At 35.6% G+C, this 10762-nt stretch overlaps 2 protein-coding genes and 2 non-coding genes across 4 annotated transcripts; 3 read left to right on the forward strand and 1 right to left on the reverse strand.

The window, feature by feature from the left end:
• The first annotated feature begins 1272 nt into the window (after nt 1–1272).
• On the forward strand, nt 1273–2017 carry LOC116007040 (copper transporter 5.1-like). Its single transcript, XM_031247611.1, has one exon. The coding sequence runs from the start codon at nt 1437–1439 to the stop codon at nt 1896–1898; it is 462 nt and encodes a 153-aa protein (XP_031103471.1). The 5' UTR covers nt 1273–1436; the 3' UTR covers nt 1899–2017.
• A 329-nt stretch (nt 2018–2346) lies between these two features.
• On the reverse strand, nt 2347–7274 carry LOC116007039 (G-protein coupled receptor 1). Its single transcript, XM_031247610.1, has 9 exons — nt 7010–7274; nt 5927–5958; nt 5646–5815; nt 5348–5451; nt 4601–4702; nt 4449–4505; nt 3652–3795; nt 3105–3175; nt 2347–2948 (listed from the first exon to the last, which is right to left on the reverse strand). The coding sequence occupies exons 1-9, from the start codon at nt 7190–7192 to the stop codon at nt 2846–2848; spliced, it is 966 nt and encodes a 321-aa protein (XP_031103470.1). The 5' UTR covers nt 7193–7274; the 3' UTR covers nt 2347–2845.
• A 103-nt stretch (nt 7275–7377) lies between these two features.
• TRNAS-GCU lies at nt 7378–7459 on the forward strand. The gene has a single exon. It is a non-coding gene; the product is annotated as a tRNA-Ser (tRNA).
• Nucleotides 7460–9907: 2448 nt separating this feature from the next.
• TRNAS-GCU lies at nt 9908–9989 on the forward strand. The gene has a single exon. It is a non-coding gene; the product is annotated as a tRNA-Ser (tRNA).
• Nucleotides 9990–10762: the final 773 nt, after the last annotated feature.

The raw sequence follows: 10762 nt of genomic DNA on the forward strand, positions 1-10762 counted from the left end.
AATTCCAAATGCCGTCGTTCGTGCTCTGTCTTCCGTCCAATGGTTCGTCCACTGCCTCGTTGCGCTTAGGAATTTAGGGTTTCAGTCGTCGGAGGCTTGTCGTCCTTCCATTGGTTCATCCTTAATTCAACGCGATTACGGGATTTAGAGTGGGAGGAGAAATTGAAATTAGGGTTAGCTTTGTGTATCATATTTGGGTTTAATTGAAGGAGTTGATGAATGGCTACCACCTCAACTAATTTTAACACGTCAAGAAGTAAACACATCCACATCAGCATCGTATAACCTGTTACCTAAACGAAACTGGCTAAACAGACTAGGTGGAAAAAAAAATTGGTTTGTGACTCGAATAGTCACTTATAAAAGTCCAGGGTGCGGCATGACAAATGGCTTATGGTTCATGGTGCGGGATGACACTTTAGCCAATTAATTATTAAATGCACATCGTCCAACTTGAACCATTTGATAACAACTCATACACCCAAAGTCTATTCCTTATCTTTAAAATTCAAAATTTTCTCACCTATATCCCGCTCTAATAGTGTGTTTGGTTAGGAGGAGGGAATTTGGGAAAAAAAAAGAATTGTAATTCGGTGGAATGATAATTCAATGAATAAAGTAAGAATTGAAATTACAGTGTTTGGTATGCAGGAATAGGAGTGCGGAATTGAAATGTAAGAAGCAACAGAATGACTAAAATGCCCCTATATTGTAGTAGTAGTAATAATAATAATAATAATAATTCTTTCAAAATAATAATAATAATAATAATTCTTTAAAAAAATGTTTAAAAAAAAAAAAAAGAAAAAAGACAAGGGGTATGTGAGGAAGGGCAAAATTGTCTTTGCACTAACAAAATCGCCCCTCCTTTCCATTGAATTGCAATTCATGGGAGGTTTGCAATTCCTCATTTCAATTCCTTCCAACAAAACGGTGTAATTCAATAATTCACTGGATTGCAATTCCTTTACACCCAAATTCATCCCAACTAAACACCCCAAATAAAATAATGAATGAGTAAATTATGATAATTCAGTACTCACTAAATGAGAAAATCAATGTCTAGTATCTACCATATTAAGTATAATTTATGGCGATGACCAAGACTCAATGTTATATTTTTACTAACAATTTATCACTTAGTAATCAAGTTAGTTTACAAAAAGAAAAAATAATAATCAAGAGTTATGTGTAAGACAAGCCAAAATCTATTCCTATATGTAGGATGTCCAGTAACATTCACGCAATCGTTTTTGGTACAAATTCCTACGCTATATTACATTTTTAGTTCTCTTTGCCTTCATTTACGCATCCCCTTTCTTATCTTCAAGACTTCAACCCCCCTTTTCAATTCCCGGCGGCCGGCGGTCACTAAACCTACCGGCTACCCCTCTCCTCTCTCCGATTTCAGTTGTTGAATCGTCAGATCTGCAAAGATGATGCACATGACCTTCTACTGGGGCAAAAACGTGACCCTTTTGTTCGATTTCTGGAAAACCGATTCATGGACTAGCTACACCCTCACCTTGCTGGCCTGCCTCATCTTCGCCGTCTTCTACCAGTACATGGAGGAGCGCCGGCAGCGCTTCAAGCTGATCTCCTCTCTCAGCGCCAAGAAGGGGGTTCCGCCGCCGTCGTCTCAGGCGAGTCCCATCGACGCGCCGCTGCTTTACTCGCTCCCGAGCGTGGGTGGGTGGCGGTACGCGGCGAGGTTCGCCGGGGCTGTGCTTTTCGGGGTCAACTCCGCGATCGGGTACATGCTGATGCTGGCCATCATGTCGTTCAACGCCGGCGTGCTGATCGCCGTCGTGGTGGGGCTCTCCGTCGGGTACTTGCTTTTCCGGAGCGGCGGCGAGGAGGATGTGGTGGTGGTGGATAATCCCTGCGCCTGTGCTTGAAATTTGATTTGATGCCTTTTACACTCTCAATTCCCCACCTTAATCTATTATCGTCATATGTGTATATATACAATATATGTTCTGAATGGATCTGAAGCTGTTTTTCATTTTCTATTTTATCTTTTGGCTGCCTTTTCTACAAATTGCAATTTCTATTACTCCTAATCAGCTAATTGATTTGTTTTGGTCTGGTGGCTGAAACCAAGTTTCCTAATTACCCAAGGTTCGATAAATACCCAAACTTTGGCTTACTAGAGGATTAATAGTGAAAACTTGAGTAGAATCAAAATTACATGTCCACCCATTAGAAGTGTCTACAATTCAGCAAATGAATTAACCATTGTATCAGATAGTAAAAATTATGGGTAAAATCAAAATTAGCCAATTGCTTTGCTCTGGTGGCTGAAAGCCTGAAACTGAACCTAAAAAATGGTACAAGATAAGTAGGTGTTACTGTAAGAAAATGATAAAATGTAGAGTTGTGTAGGTGTAAACATGTCTATAACATTCTGTTTGAGAAATCAGGAAGTACATAATAATGTCAGAAGAAAAAGAAAATTCACTACAGATTTTAGTCTAAGAGTATTCTTCTCCATCTAAAGAATGCACACCTCATAATCATAGCCAACTGCTGATGCCTTTTAATATGATGATAATCCTACAGCTGTGAAGCTTGCCAATACAGTAGAAAATCACAGCCGTTCGCCCAATTCGAAAGAAAGAATGATAGATTTTGATTCAGCTTTAATGTATTCTATGGAAAAAGAAACCGAAGAGGAGCACGTGAGCAGAAGGAGTGAGACAAACCGTTTATCTTCTATGCACAAAGAGTAGAGCCAAAACATGGCGTCAGAGCAGGTTTCTCGGTTGCTTGCTTTAGTACATTTCCCCTTCACCAAATCACCTAGTGATGGAAATATGGATGTACAAGTGCAAAGATCTCAGTGCTATTGTTGATTCTCAACTTTTAATGGAATTAGTTCACTGTCTTGCTGTTGGGCCCTTGACCTCAAGCTCTTGGGAAACCATCTGCGTAAGCTTTCTGGCAATCTGGGTGAATACACGCCAAACAAGAAATGAATATTTTATTAACTTATTTACTATCTTTACTGTTTCTGGTTTTAGGGTGAATGTGGGTGAGTGGGGTTCATGTATCAAAATTACAGAGAGGTAAACAAACATAGAATTTGAGTAACAAAGCCTTACAGGTCCAATCTTTCATAAATTGCCCGTCGCACTGATGAGTTGAGGCCATATGCTATTGAGTTAAAAAGACCCTAAGACAAGAGCATAGACAAGGTTACTAAATACTAAATCAATACTTGCCCATTATTACAAAAGGCAGAAAGACAACAAAATAACATGTTGATACTCTAAAGTGTGAGTCTTGGAATCAGATGAATAATCATTTTGAAGTTAAACTCATTGAAATGTGACCCTTACACGTGATTCTCTCAAGTGCTTCTACTCTTTATAAAAATAAAATGGTAATTACAGTAATTTGTAAGATCACGTTCTTAGACCCCTAAATAATCAGTGATAATTCAACTTTGTTGGTGGTGTATGGAAATTGGAAAGACATCAAGGAAACACATTAAGATTTCATATAAAAGAATTAAAGCACAATTCACAATCACAATCAAGATCAATTAGAAGTCCCAAATATCTATGCTGTGCAAATTTCAAAATTAAGAAGCATATATCCACAGGACGCCAGGATGCCAGGATGCATGTACTTGTTAGAAATACTAACCATAAGAGCAGCCATGCCTACGTCAAGTACTGAAAGCCAAAAGATTTTATGGTCTGGTTCAATAAAATCATGTATGCGATTTACTGTGGCAAAAAACCATGAACCTATCAGAATAAGCGGATAGTAGCCCCATCGACTAATCGCCTGTAAAACAGTCATTATTAGGAAAAATTAGGCAATTTAAATGAAAGAGACAAACTAGCATAATGACACATATTTAGGGTGTGTTGAATATTTTCTTGTATGAATAATGAAAATTCAGAACTGCTGGGAACTAAACTATGCAACTAAATTGCTCAACCATGATTCATGACAAGTTGACAACAATAGTTCTTCAGTTATCCAAGAAATTATATCATACAGATTTCAAGAACAGTGAACTTTAGGGTGTGTTGAATATTTTCTTAGGGAAACCCTGGGGAGTGGGGGAAGGGGGATGCTGAGATGAGAGAATAATTTTGACTTCCACCTAATTTGAGGATTATGACGAGTAAAAACTTCATTATTTAACTTTCCTTCCCTTTCTTTGGTAAGATGAAGCTAGGAAATTGGGAGCATTGTATAGGAAGGATAAAAAGTGTGTTCAATCCTCAGTAAGGTGGAAATCAGCAATGTATATCTTGTCACAATAAAAAATAAATAAAAGGAATAGTGGGATGTATAGCAATCCAAAACCAAGAATGTTGAAGATACTCCTGACAATGCTCCAATCCTTAAATTCACATCTATTAAGACAATTAGACTTTGAATTATCTATTAGTCTTTGGTCATATGCATCTCACAAAAACTCACCCTACCTTCATGTCTGGTCGTGCATCGGACTGGTATGCATGCTCTGACATGCCAACTGCCATCTAAACATCAAAAGTAGAATCAGTATGTATAGAGAAAAGCCCATTTTAGACCTGCATAAGATAAGTTAAGAGCCTGAATTGAAATTGAAACATACACGAGTTGCGTTGTTAAGCATCCGTATTACTTGAAAGTATGTGATGCCATTGAATAGAATTGCAGCCCAGAGAGGTGCGTAAAATGTAACAAAGTGAACTGCCTGCAATATATCAATTTCAATTTTGCATGTTAAAAAACCCTTCCTACAAGTCAATATTATCAACTATATATGCAACACAAACATTTTTAGCTTGGCATCATCCTTCACATTCCAGTTAGCGCAAGAGTAGCAACTTTGCTCTTCTACATATGTATAGAAGTAATTTTTTTTAAAGCGCAAACAAAAATAGGAGTAGAAGTTTACTACAAGGCCATGCCAAATTGTTACAATTTCAAATGTAAGGACTGAAGGGCCATGAAAGAGGTAACCATCTTAACAAGCTGTACTGGTAAATAGCTTGCAGCTACAGAATTTCCATGAGCTAATCATCAAGCTTAGACAGAGGAAAAAAAAAAACAAATCTCTTTTAAACATTGACTGTTAGCATATTCACATAATGGTGTGATTTTGCTAATTTCTGCACGATAGTTACATGGAGCAAGTAGAAATGTAATGGCAGCAGGAAAACAAAGGAGAGGACTTAATAAGACAAAAAATAGCGAGCAATTTTGACCCTAGCCATAGGGGATGTTGGTTTTCATGGTCATTCAAGCTAAATAATGTAGCTTTCCTCCTGTGATTTGTGTGGTGGATTGCACAAGGATAAACAGCTACTACGTAATATTTATGCCATCACAAATTTACCTTTCCTGCACGACCTGTTTGTGCCCAACACAAGGTTCCTAAACGAGTTATATGCCTATGGTCATTGCCAATAGAGCGTATAACTGTCATGACAATTGAAGTTCCTGCAAGTAGTTCATCTGAAAATTAGTTATGGAAGAATATGATCAAAGAACATAGCACTACAGTAGAGCATATGCAGAGCCAACTAACAGAAATAAAATACATAGAGAAGAAAGCTGCTTCAGTACAAAAATATAGAAGTTCATAACAATTTTAAAAGAAGCTAATGTCTGATCAAATGAGTAAAAAGTAGTACCCCAAACATATAAATGAAACATAGGCTCCAAATCTTCAACATCAGTTTTATGCCTAACAACTGTTCGGTGAAGGGTAAAAGCAATTGTAGTAGTCCAAAGAAAAGAGGCTACACAGAAGAAATGTGTTGTGTAGCCCTGAGCATAACAAAAGAACCCTTTGGAAGGATCCCTGCATAACAAGTATGAACCATATGCATTCAGCAACCACAAGACACAATGTTAGAAGAAAACATTATATTGAAAGCCAACTATACTGATTCCTACATACAAACATTCTTACCCAATTATGCTGAAGAAACTGCAGCACATATCCTGCACCCAAAGCAATGTGATTAATTAATTGTTCACTACCTAAAAGAAGCACATAGATGAATAAGGAAAACAGTGTACTAAAAATAACAACAAATATGTAAACCATACAAAGCACATCATTGGCTCAAGATGTTAGATCAAAACTAGAATGACCAAAACTGAGTTCGTATCAAGAGCTGTACCATTCTTCAAAAGCATGACTTGATATATGGATATGCTAACACTGATTTCAAAAACTATACCCGACTCAAGAAAGAAAAGAGGGAAGATGAAAGGGGCAAACTAAACATTTTTCTAGATGAGAAAACTCTCCTTCCTATCCAGTTTTTGGGAGTTGAAAAAGTTGCTATACATACATTTCCTTGATTCCTTTACTTCTGAATGGGTGGTTTACACACTCTACTCTTAACTATCTTAACAAAAAGTGACAATGGGCCATTCATTATTTCTATCTCACCCATCAATACAGCACTCATCACACCAACCAAACATGCAAACTGTGGAATACATGCTACAAGAATTGGCAATTTCTTTTTCCTTTTTGTTTGAGGAGCACATTCAACAATAAGCCAACTTAACTATGGGAAGCTGATGTTCAAAGCTAAATTAGTATCAATGGACCAAAATGATAACTTAAATATTTATATAGCTGCTAATATACTTACTTCCAAGCAATTTGCAGTTGAATATTACTGTAATTTCTAAGATCTCAATGCTCGAATTTCACCGAAATTGCAGTAACAAGGCAAATGCAATCACTTGTAAGTTAGTTCCAACTAACATCAAACTCGATTTTGGAGGTGAAATCTAGAAGATCCCAACCAATCTAAATAAGAAATGATCTTCAAGCCTACTGCCTTAAGTAATCTCATCAATTTCATTTCTAATGATAGTATTTTACTCTCTTTAAGACGAATGCTAACAGAATATGCAGTGCAAAACCCTAGATACATTGAACAAGATTAAAGCCGAAAAGGAGAAGAATATAAATAAATAAATAAAGAAATAAAAGAGCATTTAATTTAATTTAATGGAAGAATAAAAGTAGTACGGAGAGGGCGAGGAAGAAGACGAGCTTGAAGGAAAACTTTCGGAGCTCCTTGAAGAGCAAGTAGCAAAGCACTATGAATCCAGACCCCACCAACGACAGACTCGACCCGCCGGTGTTCACCGCCGTCAGAACTTGCCGCTCCATCGCCGTCAGGTTCGCCATCACCGCCTGCACCGTCGTCATTGCTGTCGCTCTCTGTCTCCGTTTCCGTCTGACGATTTCTCGGCCTCCCTAACAGTTTGTATAATGTGCCATACCATACCATGGAGCTTTTTCTCTGCTCTGGATTTCTCTGCCAAGCAAAAAGGAGATGCCACTAATTTTCTCAGAGATATTATAATTCTAATATACAAATCAACAACATAGGAGTCGCTTTGGCCGAGTGGTTAAGGCGTGTGCCTGCTAAGTACATGGGGTTTCCCCGCGAGAGTTCGAATCTCTCAGGCGACGATGAAACAAATTTTTATTTTTTGAAACAATGTATACTTAAACCGAAACAATGCCATTTCCATTGGTTGACACAAAAACAATTTATCTCATATTAGCTCTTTGACCATGCCATTTCCATTGGTTGACACAAAAACAATTTATCTCATATTAGCTCTTTGACCATGTATTTGATACTCAATTTAGTGACCCGTTTAATTTTTCTACCAAACACAAGGATTATATTAGATTAACCATGTATTTGATACTTAATTTAGTGACTGTTTTGGGGTCGTTTAGTAGTGACTGTTTTGGGGTCGTTTAGTAACTTAGAAAAATGGAAGATTTTTCAAAAAAAATGGAGAATTGGAGAAGTCGAAGAATGTAAAATGGAAAACTTGTTTACTAAAACCAATTCTCTAAAATAACTTTCCATCTCCATTCTTCCATTTCTATAGAATTTTGGAGAGAGCTAAAATTGACTTTTCTATTTTTCCAATTGGAAAACACACGGGTGAACAGTGTTATTCTTACCTGTAAACGACCCTACCCTTTAGCTTTTCTACCAAACACAAGGATGATATTAGATTCTTCCACCATTTTTTTTTATTGATTATTATTAGAGTCAATGTCATCTAGGATTTTTCGAGTACAATGTTTCTGCTATGTTTAATCCTAAATTTCCAACTCAACCAACCACTCATGGTCCTTCAAATTTCAAATTTTGAGCAATTAAGGTCCTTCAATTTTCAAGTTAACCACCTGTGGTCCTATAACTTTAAAAATTTAATCAATTGTGGTTCTTTCAGAAGGACCACGATTGGTTAAAATTTGAAAGTTGAAGGACCACGAGTGGTTAACTTGAAAGTTTAGGACTAAGCGTAACAAAATTACTATACTCGAGGATGTAGATAACATTAAACCAAAATTTTAATTATTTGAAGTAGTTCAATAGGCTGAACGTGGAATCAATATACACCTATACCGAAAGAAGATTATCAATGCCATTTCCTTTGGTTGATGACTTGATGTTACCTCTCGTAATCTCTCTTTTTTTTTTTTTTTGGAATGATAATCTCTTTTTTAAATATTAAGCAAAAATAAATAAATTGAAAACTTTACGCAAATAATAATGCATTTATCACATTATCGGGAGACGACTAGCAATAGTTAAAACATTATTTTTGAATATTAAATAACTATTTGTAAACTCTCTTAATTAAAGAATAGAAATATTTCAAGTTAATAAAAAAAAAAATATATCTTGTAAATATTGTCAAATATTGAAATTAGTTTTAAACTTTTGATTGAAGCATATTAACTCTTCAACCTGCATTTGATACACAATTTAGTGATTCGTTTAGTTTTTTCTTTTCTTTCCCAAATACAAGGTGATATTAGATTCCCCCACCATTTTCTTTATTTGTTTTTTTAATTCAGATGGAAGGGGTTACCCGTAATACACAACAGCTAGCTCACCTTGGGTCTTGATCGGAAGCAAGGGAACTAACTATCTCCATAACCAGCCTGAATTCTCATCCCAATAACTAGCTACTGACCTGTGTAATTTAGTAGGGGACAGCAGACCAACGGCAAGCGGGCAATCCCCAACCATATGTCACACCAGAACAAAGTGTTTATGCCATTTCTCATAATTTTTCTAACTCCTTTTTGTAGAATAAGGACTGCTTTCAGAATGCCACGTCATGCATTGGACATATTATGCATTGGAAGCCATGTGGTGCAATATGAATAAGAAATTGAATATTTGGCTCTAAATAGTCGAGTACAAAGACAATCTTCCTCTTGCATTAATCTCCATTCATATGTTGGAGTCTACGGATCCCCAATCCTCCGCATGATTTATTCAATGTTACTGTGTCCAATTTACGAGATGACACTTCTTTTCACTTTCTAAGCTACCCAATATGAAACTTCTTATTAATCTCTCAATGCTTAAGGTTACACCAATCCTCCGCATGATTTATTCAATGTTACTGTGTCCAATTTACGAGATGACACTTCTTTTCACTTTCTGAGCTACCCAATATGAAACTTCTTATTAATCTCTCAATGCTTAAGGTTACACCAACTGGAAGAACCATTGTTTGCATCGCGAAGTAGGGTATCGATGATAGGACTGACTGGGCAAAGGCTTGTCTACCTACAAATGAGAGGGTTTTGGATTATCCGTGCATGAAACTTTAATTTATATATACATATATGTATGTGTGTATATATTAATCTTAATTAATTAAAAAATTATTTATTTTTATTCCAATTTCAATTTACAGAGTAGAACTAAACAAAAAGACTTTTTTTTTTTTTACTTAAAAATCATTAAATTATGATTAAGAAAATTACACATTCATATAAGTTAAAGGTTATGTTTCCAAAGATTTTAGTTGCCTTTTTCCTAAGCTTCTGCAAATCTATCTCTTATATTTTGACCAACCAATCGTTAACGTCATTGTCGCTTTGGCCGAGTGGTTAAGGCGTGTGCCTGCTAAGTACATGGGGTTTCCCCGCGAGAGTTCGAATCTCTCAGGCGACGAATATTGTTCCATACACGACCGAAATAATGGTTATGTTTTACGCATAAACAGGGTCGTTAATGACAATATGATAAGTATTATAGTGGTTATATTTTACACATAAACAAAGTCGTTAATGACATTTTGATGAGTTATATATATGCAAATTCTCCAATGATACGCTTTTGATAAGTATTATATTTTTTATTAAAAATATTACATTTTTTTGTCATAAGTATTACACATTCTCTCATAAATAACAATTACACAATTTATCTATAATAAGTATTATCTTTTAAGGTGCGTTTTGTTCAGGTAAGTAATAACAATTACACTATTTTGCTAAATGACTTGTACATTTTGAATAATTTATGTTGTCTTAACATTTTGCTAAGTAGTGAATAATTAATAAACTATGATTAGAGAATGTGTTATCCCACGCTCTAACTAGGGTGGTCATTTTCTTAGGCATAATGCAATTCATACTTGTATTCAACACTTTTTTCTATTCTCTTAATATATAAGTTTGCTTATTATTTCAAAAAATATACTACGTATATATTAATCTTTTTAAATTATTGATTCTAATTAGTTGACTAAAGCCTATTTTAATGTTTGTGTTTGTTAAATCACTGTGCAATTTATTTCATTACATATAATGATGGTCGTATTTGACCTTCAAATAGTTGAGTTATATTAGTAATATAATGGACTTACTTTCTTATATTTTTTTGAAAACAATATCAAACCACATAGATTAAAACAGCTCAGAAATAGAGTCGGGGGTGGGGGG

This window comes from Ipomoea triloba, chromosome 15 (assembly GCF_003576645.1).
Source record: "Ipomoea triloba cultivar NCNSP0323 chromosome 15, ASM357664v1".
Taxonomy (NCBI): Eukaryota; Viridiplantae; Streptophyta; class Magnoliopsida; order Solanales; family Convolvulaceae; genus Ipomoea; species Ipomoea triloba.

Excerpts from the sequence above, each read along its gene's own strand:
- LOC116007040 (XM_031247611.1), top strand. The coding sequence starts at position 1,437 with ATGATGCACATGACCTTCTACTGGGGCAAAAACGTGACCCTTTTGTTC.
- LOC116007039 (XM_031247610.1), bottom strand. The coding sequence starts at position 7,192 with ATGACGACGGTGCAGGCGGTGATGGCGAACCTGACGGCGATGGAGCGG. Across the intron at positions 5,816-5,926 it reads AGTTTCTTCAGCATAATTGG|GGATCCTTCCAAAGGGTTCT; the intron begins GTAAGAATGTTT and ends CTTGTTATGCAG. Across the intron at positions 3,796-4,448 it reads ATGCACGACCAGACATGAAG|GCGATTAGTCGATGGGGCTA; the intron begins GTAGGGTGAGTT and ends ACTGTTTTACAG.